Raw genomic sequence first — 17,123 nt, forward strand, 5'->3', positions numbered from 1 at the left:
AGACACACGTGCGGCTGGATGGAATGGGGCAGACCAGATGCTGGATGAAAAGGGACGGGCAGAGAGGGGGCAGACACACTGGATGGAAAGGGGCAGAGAGGGGGAACATACACTGGATGGAAAGGGGCAGACGCTGGATAAAAAGGGACAGGGGCAGAGAGAGGGGACAGACTCTAGATGGAAAGGGGCAGAGAGAGGATGCAGACGCTGGATGAAAAGGGACGGGGCAGAGAGAGAGGGGGCATACGTTGGATGGAAGTGAGAGAAAGGGCAGACGCACATGTGCAGCTGGATGGAAAGGGGCAGAGAGAGGGGACAGAGCAGATAAGAAAAGTAGAAACCTGCAACAACAAAGGTAGATAAAAATTTATTTTTATTTTTTTAACTTTATGATAAAGTAGTATTGTAGTTGTGTTAATAAACATAAATAGAAAATGGAAATAAGGTAAATGTTTTTATTGGACTGATTTTAATACATTATGACTAAGGTTTGGAGACCAAACCCCCTTCCTCATGTTGGGGCAGGATACTGTAACAGCAGTATACTGTACTGACTTGATGAAAGAGGTTTTAGTCTCTGAACGCAATATGTTATCCTATATAATAAAACTCACCCTCAACGTTCTGAGGACACTGACGTCACTGTCAGGTCCTCCGGGCACTTCCTTCCGGCTCGAAGCCTTCGTGGTGGTGAAGCCACCGAAAACACTGTGTTGGGGCCCCGTCCTCGCGTCAAACGTGTTGACGTCAAGGGCGGAGCAATGACAGCAGATTGAAAGTGGCGTGCAAGGTCAGCAACAATGGCGGACGAACGCCAACGGAGTGAGTACGGAGGGGGGGGGAGGTGTGGAAGGAAACCGTGCTAGCGCCCGTTTCATTGCCGCAAGAAACGGGCATGTTTTACTAGTTTTACATATTTGTTTTATTTCTGTATTCTATTTGTTAATTTGTAAAGTGGGGATTATTGGTATTTGTTAGTTTTTTCAAATTTACATCTGCTATCTTTATATTTTGTACAGTACTAAGGGACATGCATACATCATCATTATCACAGTTTCTGCTTCCATGGTGTTGCATTGTATGCAGAGTCTGGTTTCTAGAGGCTTCAGTTTAAATTTTCTCTACATATTTCTATTTTATACTTATTCAATACTAAGTTAGAGTGTGTCTATGAAAAAGAAATGGTTTTCTGATGGCATTGACTATTCAGGATCAACAATCTGTACTATTCTGGCTGGTTTACCTTTACATTGCTCACTGGAGTGTTTAAGATGCTGTCTTTTCCTAGGTGCATCCTTGTTGTGTAACTCGTAGAAGTTACAAAGTACATAGAACATAGTAAATGACAGCAGATAAAGAGTTCTTATGGTATGGTAGAATTGCTCTGTAGGTCATGAATGACATTTGTTGTGTTTTGTATTAATTGACAGTAGGCCTAGTACTGGATTTTAACATTCTGGATTTTAGTACTGTATGTATTTTCCTATCTCCTGGCATGATGATTACATATGCAAGTTTCAATAAAAGAAAATGTTTACTGTCTTGTTTCTTTTCTGACCATTTATTTCATTTCATGATTATTGCTAAAAATAATTTTTTCACGGGGGGGGGGGGGGGGCCCCCAGGTGTCAAGTATGCTAGGTACACCACTGGTAGTTTGTATGTTTCTGCGTGTGTTAAACCATGCGTTACTGAATTTTTCAGAATTTTTCTGTTGGGGGTGTGGCATGGGTGAAGAATGGGCATAGAACATTAGCCAGCTAGGGTTATACTTACAGCACACTAACTGGCTAATACAGAGTTAATGTGGGACCACTTACTATCTGAGGACCAGATTCTATATATGGTGCCTAGAAAATCCACACAGAAAACATTTCCGCCTGAGAGTTTTTCTATAAGCAACACCTAAGTTTAGGGACAGTGTACAGAATATGCTTTGTTAATAGCCCAGCACCTAAAATTACGCACATCCATTTACACCAATGAAAACATCCACTCTACTGTGGCACCATCCACGTCTGTCAACGAGGCTGTTTCTTCTTACAACAATACTCTATCCTCTGCCTTAGACACTCTTGCACCTTTGATGACCCGCCCTATAAGGCATACAAAACCCCAACCTTGGCTGACTTCTAATATCCGCTACCTACGTTCCTGTACCCGCTCCGCCGAACGCCTCTGGCGGAAATCTCGGGCCCTTGCTGATTTCTTACACTTTAAGTTCATGCTGACCTCCTTCCAATCTACTCTTTTACGCGCCAAACAGGATTATTATATCCAACTGACCAACTCTCTTGGCTCTAACCCTCGACTTCTCTTCACCACATTGAACTCTCTCCTCAAGGTGCCCCCTCCCCCAACTCCCCCTTCATTATCTCCTCAGACCCTTGCTGAATTCTTTCACAGCAAGGTTCAAAAGATAAACCTTGAATTCTCTACCTCGCCACCTCTCCCTCCACTAGTCCGTTCCCCTCTCTCTCCTTCCCCTCATTCCTTTTCCTCCTTTCCTGAAGTTCCTATAGAGGAAACTACACTTCTCCTTTCTTCCTCAAAATGTACCACCTGTTCCTCTGATCCCATTCCCACCCACCTTCTTAATGCCATCTCACCTGCTCTTATTCCTTTTATCTGTCACATTCTCAACCTCTTACTTTCCACTGCAACTGTCCCTACTGCCTTTAATCATGCTGTGGTCACACCTCTCCTTAAGAAGCCTTCACTCAACCCTACTTGTCCCTCTAATTACCGACCCACCTCCCTCCTCCCTTTTCTCTCCAAATTACTTGAGCGTGCTGTTCACCACCACTGCCTTGATTTTCTCTCCTCACATGCTATTCTTGACCCACTACAATCTGGTTTTCGCCCTCTCCATTCAACCGAAACTGCGCTTACTAAAGTCTCCAATGACCTATTACTGGCTAAATCCAGAGGTCTCTATTCCATCCTTATTCTTCTTGATCTTTCCGCTGCTTTTGACACTGTCGGTCACAGCATACTCCTCGATACCCTGTCCTCACTTGGATTCCAGGGCTCTGTCCTTTCCTGGTTCTCTTCCTACCTCTCCCTTCGCGCCTTCAGTGTTCACTCTGGTGGATCCTCTTCTACTTCTATCCCTCTGCCTGTCAGCATACCTCAGGGTTCTGTTCTTGGTCCCCTCCTCTTTTCTGTCTACACTTCTTCCCTTGGTTCATTAATCTCATCCCATGGCTTTTCCTACCATCTCTATGCTGATGACTCCCAAATCTACCTTTCTACCCCTGATATCTCACCTTGCATCCAAACCAAAGTTTCAGCGTGCTTGTCTGACATTGCTGTCTAGATGTCTCAACGCCATCTGAAATTAAACATGACCAAAACCGAGCTTCTCATTTTCCCCCCCAAACCCACCTCCTCACTCCCCCCGTTTTCTGTTTCTGTTGATGGCTCTCTCATTCTCCCTGTCTCCTCAGCTCAAAACCTTGGGGTCATCTTTGACTCTTCTCTCTCCTTCTCTGCTCATATCCAGCAGATTGCCAAGACCTGTCATTTCTTTCTTTACAACATCCGTAAAATCCGCCCCTTTCTTTCCGAGCACTCTACCAAAACCCTCATCCCACACCCTTGTCACCTCTCGCTTGGACTACTGCAATCTGCTTCTTGCTGGCCTCCCACTTAGTCACCTCTCCCCTCTCCAATCGGTTCAAAACTCTGCTGCCCATCTCGTCTTCCGCTAGGGTCGCTTTACTCATACTACCCCTCTCCTCAAGTCGCTTCACTGGCTCCCTATCCATTTTCGCATCCTGTTCAAACTTCTTCTACTAACCTATAAATGTACTCACTCTGCTGCTCCCCAGTATCTCTCCACACTCGTCCTTCCCTACACCCCTTCCCGTGCACTCCGCTCCATGGATAAATCCTTCTTATCTGTTCCCTTCTCCACTACTGCCAACTCCAGACTTCGCGCCTTCTGTCTCGCTGCACCCTACGCCTGGAATAAACTTCCTGAGCCCCTACGTCTTGCCCCATCCTTGGCCATCTTTAAATCTAGACTGAAAGCCCACCTCTTTAACATTGCTTTTGACTCGTAACCACTTGTAACCACTCGCCTCCACCTACCCTCCTCTCCTTCTTCCTGTACACATTAATTGATTTGATTTGCTTACTTTATTTTTTGTCTATTAGATTGTAAGTTCTATGAGCAGGGACTGTCTTTCTTCTATGTTTGTGCAGCGCTGCGTATGCCTTGTAGCGCTATAGAAATGCTAAATAGTAGTAGTAGTAGTAAATCCCAGTGTGTAGATTTTGATGCAGAGGGCCATATTCTATAACAACATGTGAAAATAACCACACCTGTATGCCTGTGTGCATTAAAATTTAGGCCAATTAGTTCTCATTATTGCTTAAGTGCTGTTAACAAGGCTGATTGGTTTGTTAAGCCAATTAAGTTGTGTTTGATGTTACAGAATATGCTTGGATTTTGGCGCGAATCTCTAGGCGCACTAAATAGAATCCGGGGGTAATTCACAAAGGTCGCCTAAGGTTAGATGCCAGAATGATGTATGCTAAGCCATTATAGATTACTAGTGTAAGTCTATATTTACACCCCTAACTTTAGGCACAAACAGCTATTCTAGCCAACGTTCCCTCTAGTCCTCCACCTGCATTCCTGCCAGCATTGGTGCTGTTTCACTATCATATTTTCAATAGAGAGGAGCAGGTAAGGATCTGTACATACCTAGTGATTGAAAACACAATATTGAAACAGCATCCCTTACCAGCAGCAATGCAGATGGAGGACTCTCACACAGCATAGAGGGAACATTGATGCTAGTTAAATGGCTGGTGTAAACGCTCACACCTAACTGTAGGCTGTTAGGCACGTAACTGTTTGTATTTTAAAACATTACATTAAATTACATTACAATATTCTTCTAAGTTGCTGATACCTTCAGGTTCTTAGCGGGTTACAATAACTAAAAACCAAGGCAGTCTTTTGGGAAGCAAAAAAAACCAGAGAATCTTATTCAAGAACTAATTTTAACAAACTTTTTAAAAAGATATTTTTTTACATTTTTCTTGAGTAAGAAAAAAGATAACTGAGCAGCAAAACAAATATTAAAATCAGGACCTCGGTGCTTGAGCTGCAAGAAGTCTATCGATCATTTTAAATTTCTTTACTCCCTTAATAGATGGAAGGATGAAATGATCTTGTATCCCTATTATTGGAAATAAATTCCATATGATCCATTATATAAATTGGACATTTACCATTTAGGATCTTATATAGAAAGCAAAAGAATTTGAACATAATTCTCACCTCTATAGGCAACCAATGTAATTCAACAAAATATGAAGAAAATTTATTCTGCTTCTATAGTGAAAAAATTAATTGGATTGTTTGCAATTGCCGGATAACTTGTCTAGGTGGACCCAAAGAGATAAGATTACAATAGTCCAACTTGGACAAAAGCAACACCTGTACCAATAATCTGAACTGCTCAATTCAGGCGTGGCCCTGACCCACCTATGCCCCTCCCAAATCCACTCCCCCTTGCAGTTGTCCACTATGGATATTGTGCTGAGGGTCTCTTTCTTTTGGAGCATTTGAGTAGTATTGACTTCAGTACACTGACCTTCCCCACTTCCTCCTACTGGGAAAGCATACATGGGTGCCTCTTAACAAGATGCAGTGTTTAATATTAATTTCATAATCATATTTGTTATATTGCTATATGTACCAGCTTTCTTGCCCTCATGTCCCATTACTACAGTTTGCTTTAGATTGAAGTTTATTAGAATTTGATATACCACTAAATAGAAAAAGATCAAAGCGGTTTACAAAACAGCAAATTACACAGAAAGAATTCCATTTGTCAGATAGGAAAGACCTAATTATGCATACCATAAGGCACGCACAGTACTCCTCCCCACACCATGTCCCCCCACCAAAGTAGTAGCAGTTCCAGTTTCTCATCCCACAATTCAATATGAAGTAAATCTATGGCACCTAATCATGATACAACTTTGTACCTCTGATCTTCTCTCCCCCCCCCCCCCCCCCCAATTAATTCAGCAATGGTTCTTATTTATTTATTTTATTTTATTTTATTTATTTGTTACATTTTTATCCCACATTTTCCCACCTATTTGCAGGCTCAATGTGGCTTACATTGTACCGTAGAGGCGTACGCCATCTCTGGTAGAGAAACAAATACAAGGAGTTGATGTAGTCGGATAAGGTTCATGTGTTAGAGACACATTGGGAATCATAGAGAGGAAGAGTTATGTATAAGCTTTGGTTTCGTTGTGTTGCAGGGTTTAGGCACTTAAGTTGGGTCTCAGGGGTTTGAACAGGTTGGTTTTTAGTGATTTCCGGAAGTTTAGGTGGTCGTATATTGTTTTCACGGCTTTTGGTAGTGCATTCCATATTTGTGTGCTTTTGTAGGAGAAACTGGATGCATAAGTTGATTTGTATTTGAGTCCTTTGCAGCTTGGGTAGTGGAGATTTAGGTATGTTCATGGTGATCCGATTGTATTTCTTGTTGGTAGGACTATGAGGTCTGTCATGTATTTCGTGGCTTCACCATAGATAATTTTATGGATCAGGGTGCAGATTTTGAAAGCAATACGTTCTTTGATTGGTAGCTAGTGTAGTTTTTCTTGGAGGGGTTTTTCCAAATATAAGCCTGGCTGCTGTGTTTTGAGTGGTCTGAAGTTTCTTTATGAGTTGTTCTTTGCATCCCATGTAGATTCCATTGCAGTAGTCTGCTAGGCTTAGTACCATTGATTGTATCAAACTATGGAATGTTTCCCTCAGGAAGAATGGTTTCACTCATTTGAGTTTCTGCAATTGTTTTGACAGCATGTTATACAAAGTACCTATCAGGTTTTTGTTATCTCCATCGAAAGATATTTAAATACTCCATCAATCGATACACAACTGAGCACTCATCGATTGGTTTGCAATTCTGTAGACCCCTGAGGAAGGCTGTTTTAGCCGAAACACAGACCGTGTTGGGTCTTAATAAAGGTTTTCTTTGGAGCATCTTACCTTGGTGTGGTGACTGATTACTTGATATTGGTCCTTTCCACCCCATTACTGTTGCGGTCCGTTTGTGTTGTCCATTCACTATTGTATATTTGTTGCCAGAATATTTTCAGGTCTATTTAGCCTCTTGTGCTGTAGGTTGTGTGTTCTTGTATATGGTGTGAGCTTTTTTTTTTTGCCAGTTTAGGGATAGCTTTAGTTTGTAGTGGTCGGTCCATGGTGTTTCTGTCAATTTAATATCAGTTATCATTAGGTTTTGGTCTGTGGCCAATTTATGTGAGATGAGGTCGAGCGTGTGCCCTTTGATGTGGGTTGCTTGCATGTGTGGCCATTTAAGATCCCATAGGTGGAGGAATTCCTTGCATTCTCATGCGTTGGCAGATTTTGGGTCTTCTAAGTGAAGGTTGATGTCTCCTAGTATCAGTATGTTTGAGTTGGTTGCACAAGTATTTGAAATGAAGTCCATGAAAGTTGGCTGGCTTTCATTCCAATTACCTGGTGGTCTGTAAAACAGGATACAGTTCAGGTGATCAAGTAGGGGTTTGCTGTAGATTCTGATTGAGGCAATTTCAAGTTGGGTTGTTATGGACTCAGCAGTGGTTTTGGTTGTAAAGTGGAATCAATAGATTAGTGCTATGCCTCCGCCTCTCTTTTCTTTTCTGGTCCAGTGAGTGATTTTGTATTCTGGCGGGCAGCCGTTATGTTGGTGTTGTCCGCATGGAGTTGTTTTTCCTTTGATATGGGTGTTGTCAGTTTCTTGTGGTGTGGAGTGGCTGGTCAGTCTTTGGTGATTCTGTAGTATAGGTATGATGTTGTTTTCTGCGAGTGGGATAGTGTTAGATGGATCAGTGATAAGGAATAGATAGCTAGGAGTGTTTTTCTGATATTCATTTTGTATCAGTTCGGTTTGGCTGCTACTAAGCCGTGTTCGAATGGGAGGGGAGGAATAATTCAGGGTGAGGTTCGGTCGCTAAGTTGTCTCCAACAGTAATTTGCTTCCACTGTAGGGAGTTAATATCTTTGGGTGAGCATTGGCACACCAGAAGTGCTCCTGAGTCTTTTTTTTTTATTCACAGTTAAGTGTTCAGAAAAGTTTTTCCAGGGTGCAGAGATTCCATGATTCTAGGTGTCTATCTAGTCTTGCCCTCTCAATAGGTTGTTGCTGCGGTCTGTATGTGCCACGCAGGGGCCCCGGCTGAGAGGAAGGTGAGGTTCCAAATGAGATCTTTTCGACTTGGGCTTTGGGTATGCGATGGTTGCTGCCGGCGGCGCCGGGTGCCGGGGAGGTGAGATGTTGGGATTCATCTCCAGCAAGCTCTCCGAGCTCACACATGGCGAGCTCGGGCACCTGACCTACTCGGACAGCCTTCCACATTCTACCTTTCTGACTTGGGCTTCAGGTTGGCGGTGGCTGCGGCCGGCGGCGTCAGGTGCCGGGGAAGTGGAAGGCTAAGGTACGTCTCCCCACGAGCTCTCCATGCCCACAGGTGGCGGACTCGGGTGACTGACCTGCTCGGACAGCCTTCCACTCTCGGCCGCACGCCTCTGCCGGCTCCGTCTGAGGAGTCAGCTCCAAGCCTGACCTCTCGCGGCCCGCTGCATGGCAGGAGGGTCTCGGCCAGAGGTCCGGCGAGCAGGGGTGCAGGACTAACTTCTCTCCCAATCCCCGGCATGGGCAGCTCAGCGCTACGGTTCTCCTCAGTCCTCACCTCCGAGTGGGGTCCAGTTTCCTCGTGTCCAGCGCGGGCTTGGTCGACCGCCCGGTTCCAGTCGGCGGGAGTCTCCTGCCAAGTTTGGGTGCTGCAGCAGCCCAGGACGCCTCGCTGCTCGTTCACCCACAGTCTTGTCTCGGTACGGTTCTGTCTTTGTTTGGTCCTGTTCCTCAGTCCTCGGAGCTAGCTGCTCCGTGACCTTTCAGGCAGCGGCCAATGTTACCTACTACAATGTTACTCAATGCATTCTCTTTTCTTTTTGTATAATTAAGAGAGTAGAAGTAGGAAAATGATTTGTGTATTCTGCAACAATCAGGAGGAACACAAGGCTCTTTGGTCTGCCTAAGAATTACACACAAGTTAAGAAATTGCTTGTACTCCATAAGGGTTAGACTGATGCGTTTTCATACTTAAAAAATAAAAAATTGGCCCTAGGGAAAGTTCTGATGTCCTATAGGCACTGGTGCTATATTGCTGGCAGCTGGGATTTATCCCTAGCTGTTTGGAAAAGAATAACAGAGCAGACTAAATGGATTTCTGCTACCATCTTCTGTATTACTTTGACATACCAGGTATTGGTGCGGAAACTGTAATTTTCTCACATCGATTGTTTTCGTATTATGTAGCCGGTGTGTGTAATGGCATGCAGAACCTTGCTGTGTGTGATTTAAGTCTGCTGCTGCAGCATGCCTCTCTCACCCCACAAATTCAGTGTAAACAGCTTGATTTCAGGACACCGGCTAAACAGCATAACTCTGTGTTTTTAGGTACCTTAACATCACTGACCAACTTGGCAACGAGTCTTGCTCGGAACATGGACAGATTGTCTTTAGATGAAGAACACTATAACAGACAAGAGGAATGGAGACGACAGCTACCCGAGAATCTGGGAGAAGGCCTTCGGCAGGGGCTGTCCCGCCTGGGCATCAGCCTGCTAGGTAAATACATGTACACATATGTCGCAGAACATTTTAGCTTGCTTCATCCTCTAAATCAAGCCAGAACACATCTAGCTAATCTGATTTTTAGGATATCCACAATGAATATGCATGAGATAGATGATTTGAAGGTATGGCTTATTTATTGTACTGAACAGCTCATTTGGGGGGTTTTTTGTTTTGTTTTTTACAAACTTTCCATAACAGCACATTTAGGTCCCTGTTTACTAAGCCGCATTATAGGCGTGTTAGCGTTTTTAATGTGCGTTATACATGTATGCATGTTAACCGTGTAGGCACCTATAATATCCCTATAGGTGCCTACATGGTTAACACGTGCACTAATTGTAGGCGCATTAAAAAAGCACCTTAGTAAACAGGGCCCTTAAGTTGTCAAACTAAAAGCCTACATTTATGATCGGGATATTTTTAAGTTTTTCCTTCAGCCACAAGATGTGATTTCTATAACTTCAGCATCAAGGTGTATTAGATTTTTTATGAATAGCCACTGCAAGCGTACATAACCTTAGCTTTCTCTGGATTTTAGTATTAAAGCCTGGGGTTTTTTTTAAACATACTGAGTGAAAGCAGGGAAAAAGAATAATTTTGTAATGGGTACATGGCGTATAACAGGGTCAGCACAAATGCATTAATATCCTAAGTGTTTACTTTGAAGTGAGTTATAAGGAAAACGTGCTAGAACTGATTGCTCTGTCTCCAGCATAGATATGTTGGATGCTTGTTTTTGTTTGAAAACCACTTCAGCAAAGTGCAAATGTCATGTAAATGTTGATGAGAATCCTAGTTTGGTAAAGAGATCCAGATCACAGTGACTCAGTCTAATTATGTCAAAGAAGCTGCCAGTGGGATAGTCAGAGGTAAAACTGTGCATGTTTTGAAATATCACAGAAAGGTTTGAAAATGAGTTCTCAAAAATCATCTGTGCGCAGAAGCTGACTCTAATGCCACTTGAGAAGGGGTTTTTCCAAAGTATGGTGCAAACTTTGTTGGTCAGAGTTGTGGAGGAATTTCAGACTGTACTGTTTGGCAGGATGCCCCAATACCTTTTGGAGGCATATGAATCCCTCTGAGATCAAAGTGACCAAAAGTATTCCAGAGCAAAAGGCTGAAAGGGACGAGCCTGAAAGGACTTTTGATTTTGTCCTAAATTCCAGTACACAGCAACCACAAGCCCTTGAAAAGAAGCCCCAAACGGAAGTGGCAAAGAGTTATAAGTTGGGGTTAGGTTACTAGAAATCAGCTAAGCAGTAACATCCGGATGATGTGGGCTTTAAGAGATTGATGGCCTGAAGTGAAACAGTGTCTCAAAGAAGAGGCCCAGGCATTTGTAAAGTAAAGAACATTTTTGTTTGGTTTTTTTTAATTCAAGAGAAAAATATATATGCATAGATTGGGCATAGAGGGTAGCATACATACTAATTTAACCCTCATGGAGAGTAATTTTACAACAGAGCACCTGGTTTGAGAGGGTAAGTAGGCACCTACTTGTCTTCATAGCATAAACAGAAGAAATCACACCTACCTTGCAGGGGTGGACCTTCCCTGGAGCTTATTGTCTAATCTATATGCATTCTTGCAAACCCTGCCCATGCTCCACCGAAACTCCACCCTGTACATGCCTATTGGCAACGTACACACCATCATGTCAAAGTGCGTGCTTTTATGCTGTTTGGTATTGTATAAGACACCACATATGCACAAAAATGACTTTATACAGTTACCTCCTTTGTGTATATGTAGTTTGGAGGTGGGGATGCATAACTACCATACCTGACTTGTAACTTGCTTTGAACTTGCATTTGGAAAGGCGTGAAGATCGAAACACCACAATTTTGGAGTAAGTAGTGGGCTTGAACAGGGATCAGGAAAGCAACAGGTCCCAGCTTCATTCTTACATTATAGACACATACGTTGTGGTCTTTGATGTAATGAGTTTCAGATCTCAGCACATAGAAATGATGAATGATATAATACAAGTAGTTGCTCAGTTGTGGTTCTCTACAGACTCTATAGATACCTCGTACTCTAAAACACAGATACTTGGGCTCATAGTCACACATACTTTACCACATAATCTCTTCTCCTGAGATGTTCAGTTCTTGTATAGAACAGCTGGAACTTGCTAGATTTCAGTCCCTTCTCCATCATACAGTATAACTGGAGCACAGCTTTAAAAAAGGGTTTGCAAATACAAAGGAGCTTATTTACTAAGCTATGTTAGCTGCCAGAGCATTAGCAGTTACTGTGGTGCGAGGACAGTTAGTGTGTGCTAATTCCTGTCTGTAGACAGTTACTGTGCATTAGCTATTAATGTGGCAGATAACATGGCACAGTTAACACCACCTGAATAAGTTTAGCTTACAGTGTCACACATGACAAGGACATTTTTTACCATTTATTGTTTATTTAGGTTTGATATGCTGCTTTTTTTTCCAAAAACAGGTTAAAGCAGTTTACAGATTAAAAAAGTAAAATTCAGATAAAAGTGGAAATTCATTATCTCATAGGAAAGACACAGGCATACCAAAGCACATTAACTGTATGGGAAAATTCTCATCAGTTAATGTGAAGGCTTTAAAGAAACCTAGAAAGATGAAAGAACTGTAGCTTGAAATGAAAGAGAATAAAACAAGGGCAGAGCCAGGCTGACTATTTATTTCTGTCCCTAGTGCTAGTAGACATTTGTAGTGCTGTGCAAATACACGTAAGTCACAGCCACTGCTCCACGGAACTTCCATTTCGGTCATGACACTCATACAAGGTGAATAGGAAGTTTCAGGAAATGTATTTCTCTTAGTAAATATGGCTCAGATTGAGAAAGCAACATGACAGCAGGAAAGATGCATTCTTTTAGTTTACACACACTAAGGCGGGGCTTCATTATGTTGCATTTGCCACAAGAGATGTGTTACTAAACCCCAGTGTCTTATATTTCAGCCTCCCATCTCTTGTGCTGGCATTGCAGCCTCCCCTAAACACAGAGCTACAAAGTCATTTTGGTTGCGCTTGGAAAGCCTTTCAGAATCCTGTGTGCCTGAAAGACACTTTGGGACAAGCGTTCCCAATTATTTATTATTATGGCCTGCTAGATGTTGTTTAAGACCAAGTTAAAATTCTCTTTAGCTCTGTCAGAATTTGGATTCCCGATTTTGTTGTTTTCTTAGTTGTAAATGTTGTTGATTTCCATACCTGTATATTTCAGTCAAATGGACAGCATTAAGAGGATGATTCTATGAAGGACCATGTAGAGGTGTCCTACCGGGAGCCTGTTCTAAGTAGGCACCTACTTTTCTTTATAGAATACTAGTATGGGTATATATGTGTATTTGTGTTTAGGTATGAGCATGTACATCAGCCATAGAGCTAGTGTAATGTACTTGCCTAGATTTGGGGGGTAGGCACATAACAGAAAATATTCTAGAAGTTATGCATGTAGCTGGTCACTGTTCCTAGACTCTGCCCTGTGAATAGTGCTATCGAAGATATGAGAGTATACTTACAGAATAGCACATAGCAGATTATTGTCATTTAATGTGTTCATATACACAAATCACTCAAAGAGGAAGGAAGTATAACACTAAAGGCCCTGTTTACTAAGGTGCATTAGCATTTTTAGCGTGTGTTAAATGCTAGAGACACTGGTAGGAATATATGCGTGTCTTTAGCATTTAGCGCTTGCTAGAAATGCTAGCACGCCGTTAGCACTGCTTAGTATAAAGGGCCCTTAATATATCAAAAATCACTTCATTTATAACATGTTCAACATTACTCCTGTGCAGTGGCATAGCCAGACCTGACATTTTGGGTGGGCCCAGAGCTAATATGGGTAGGCACTATAGATAGATAGAAGGAGAGAGAGAGACATGAGTAGTGTTTCTTGGGATGCTACAAAATAATGCCTTAGAATTCACTTGATGATGGATTTCTAAGTATTCTGCCCAACAACTGCCCTGCATCAACATAAACCACTTACTTAATGTGAAAAAATTTTTAATAGTGCCCACCAGGCCCCAGCTAGCTTAATTTAAGAAAAAAAATTACATGATAATAAAATTATGATGTAAAAGAAAACAAAAAGCATTTACAATTTTATTACCTGCTGCTGGGCTGGCAGCTGCTGCTGCTTGGCACTGGCAGTAAAGTTACCTGGGGCCGAGACCGAGACAGGAAGAAACTGGAGTCCGATCCGATTCTCGAATGATCTCTTCATTTCGAACTTTCGAAGACCACCTTTCCAGGGAGGGCAGGGCCAGGCTGAGGCTCGCACAACCCTGCATGCGTGCATGTGGCCATGTGCACCTATTTTTTTAGCCTGCCCTCCCTCAGACCACGTCACGAGCGAGCGGAGGAGCCAAGCGGAGCGAGAGTGAGGCTGCGAGCACGCCGCCGTGCACAGCCACTGTCAGCCACGTCTGGGTCCGCTTCTGCTTCCGTGTAGGAGGATGGAATCTGTGGACGCACTCTCTGCCTCTCTCCCGGAAGTATGTGGCCTGAATCTGATGGGATCGATGATATCGATCATCGATGATCTGAGCCTGAGCGCGGGTGCGACCTACGCTACGCTAGGCTGTGTGTGTGTGCTTGGGTGGTGGGCGGGCCTGAAATCAGAGCCTGTAGGTGTGATCAACTGCCAGAGCACCGTGGGTGCCGTGCCGTCTCTGCCATCACACTAGGCTGCTGCGCTGGCTGCTGCTGCAGTTGTGTGGCGCTTGGGTGGGCGGGCCAGGGCTGAAATTGGGTGGGCCTGGGCCCACCCAGGCCCACCCATAGCTACGCCCCTGCTCCTGTGTCAAAAATGGGATGGAAAAGCCTCAGAAAATGCAGGTTCTCAAATTTTTTAATATCCTGTCAGCATCAATCACTGGCAAAAAAGCTTTCATTTTTTAAATTATATTTCTTCCTTAAATTTATTTTTCTTTTAACTATTAAAAAGCACTTAGCTTTTAAACAGTGTGGACTAGTTTCTGCACTGATGTCTACACTGTTTAAAAGCTAAGTGCTTTTTATTAGTTAAAAGAAAAATTAGAAATTTAAAGAAAGAAATGTAATTAAAGAATGGAAGTTTTTTTTGCCAGTGATTGATGCTGACAGGCTATCATAAAATTTGAGAACCTGCATTTTCTGAGGCTTTTCTTTCCTATTTTTGCCACAGTAGTAATGTTGAACATGTTTTAAATAAAGTGAATTTTGATATATTTTGTGTTCATTTACACACATAAATTTCTAGTATACTGGCATTTGCACATGCTGCTTAACTTTAGGAGAATCCTCATAGAATTACCTCCTAAGTATGTCCCAGGAGAACCTAAGCCAGTCATGTTTTCAGGATATCCACAGTGAATATTCATTAGATTTATTTGCCTCATTGGTATGCAAACCTATCTCATACATATTCATTGTGGATATGTTATTTTTCTTCTAAAACTGCTATGATAATACCTTTAACAACAAATTTCAGCCATGTGTCAACTACTTGCCCTCAAGATAATGCGCTGTTTAGTCTGTGTATAAAGGGGGAGGGGATTTGCATTTAGCTTTTCAGATTCAGTAGCTATTAACCTGTCCCCAGAGAGTTTATAATCTAGAGGGTAGATATTCAAAATGATATATAAACAGCAGCCAGAAATGGCCAAAGCCAGAACCGGCTATTTCATGGGTGTTCCCGGGGCACAGTGAGCACTTAAGTGGCTGGGATAGTCACATAAAACACAGTCCTATCTTTATTAGGTTCACTATAGCTGCTTAAGTGCTGAATAATGCACTTAACCAGCTGTTTTCACTGCCTGCGTATTCCCAGAATTCAGTGTTGGAGGCCAGATATAACCTGCCATTGATTTTCCCGGAATGATGCCGGTGGCAGTCAGCAGACGCTGAGTGCTGCCAGCTGAATATCTAACCCTAAGTGGGATTTTGAATCCTGGCTTCCATGATTCTCAGACTACTGTTCTAACTAATGGGCTATTCTGAAAAGCAAGCACAGGTTTTAATATGTCTGCTGAAGAAGTGAAATAAGTAAGATATTTTTATGGCTTTTACTTGTAAGGGATTGCAGCACCAATTCCCAGTATTGCTAACAGCTGTAGGAGACACTATGTTTTAGTGATTTGTACTTAAACAGTGCCACAGTTTTCAGCATGGAATAGTTGATTGATCATAACATAGCCACCAAAAATATTCTGTGATAGAAAATTGCTGTAAACAGTTTAGGCTTTTGTTTTCTTCAGTTTATATTTCCTTTCAAGTTCTCCTTCATTTTTTCTTGCCTTTAAACTGTCTTTAAGTGAACATTAGCCCACTTGTATAAGTCCTAGAGCAGCCTCCTGTGGCCATGGGAGCTAGGGCCTTTTCTTCTAACATATGCGCCTTATTACTCTGTAGCCAAGCACAAAATGCAAAGGCTGTGAATGCTACTTCAGCAACATTGCAAGCTCTTATAACCCCTAGAAGCAGAAATCTAAGCCAGAAATCAAATCCAACTTTCTTGTTGGGCAGTCATAGCACTATTTATGACCTCTTCACATCAGGGGCGTAGCCAGACACCCAATTTTTGGTGGGCCTGGGCCCAAGATAGGTGGGCAGAAGAATCCTGCCCCATTCCACAAGTGATTTGGTCTCTCCTTCTCTCACCTGCATGCCATATGGTCTCTCAAACATCCCCCCTCTCCTGCATATCTTTTACATAGCAGATTTTCACTGGCAGCGAGCAGCAACTAATACACACTGCTCATGTTGGCCAGCACAGCCTTCCTACTAATGCAACTTCCTATTTCCACATAGGCAGGAATACATCAGAGGGAAGGCTGTGGGGCCGGTGCGAGCAGTATGTATCAGTCGCTGCTTGCTACAGGTGAAGATCTGCTATTTAAAAGGTATGCAGCAGGAACAATTGTTGGGAGTTTTCAGCTGGTGGGGCATCGTAGGTGTGCTGCTACTGGATGGGCCTGAACCCAAAGTGGGTGGGCCTGGGCCCACCCGGGCTCACCCTTGGCTACGCCACTGCTTCACATTTTAACATCCATTGACATGGAGAAATCAGAGATCAGAAATAGATCGTCCAAAATATCCTGTTTTGACATCTGTCCATAGCGTTAACCCTGTCACTGTACACTGCTAGCAGCATTTGTAGACAAGATTCTGGGCTCCTATTAGTTAAAAGGGTTAACAGCCTGGTTAATAGCATTAGTAATGCATACTATTTACTGTAAGGCCTGTAGGAATTAAATGGGCCTTGTGGCAGATAGCATGACATAACCATTAGTAAATGACCCTCTAAATATTTTGCTTCAAAACTTTAGTGGAGTTAATAGAAGATTTAGTCACACTGGTGAGCATATAATTCATGTAACTGGTAACAATAATCCTTATGTAAATCTCTGGAATAAGTGCTACCAGCAATAACTTGTAAACAAATCTCCTTTAAAAGCA

At 42.7% G+C, this 17,123-nt stretch overlaps 1 protein-coding gene across 1 annotated transcript in view; it reads left to right on the forward strand.

The window, feature by feature from the left end:
• The window catches only part of VPS13B (vacuolar protein sorting 13 homolog B), a 1,674,799-nt gene that overhangs the window by 1,635,458 nt on the left and 22,218 nt on the right, over positions 1 to 17,123 (forward strand). The window contains 1 exon segment of the mRNA XM_030217225.1: positions 9,507 to 9,677. Coding sequence (XP_030073085.1) covers positions 9,507 to 9,677 — 171 coding nt within the window.

This window comes from Microcaecilia unicolor, chromosome 1, assembly GCF_901765095.1.
Source record: "Microcaecilia unicolor chromosome 1, aMicUni1.1, whole genome shotgun sequence".
Classification (NCBI taxonomy): domain Eukaryota; kingdom Metazoa; phylum Chordata; class Amphibia; order Gymnophiona; family Siphonopidae; genus Microcaecilia; species Microcaecilia unicolor.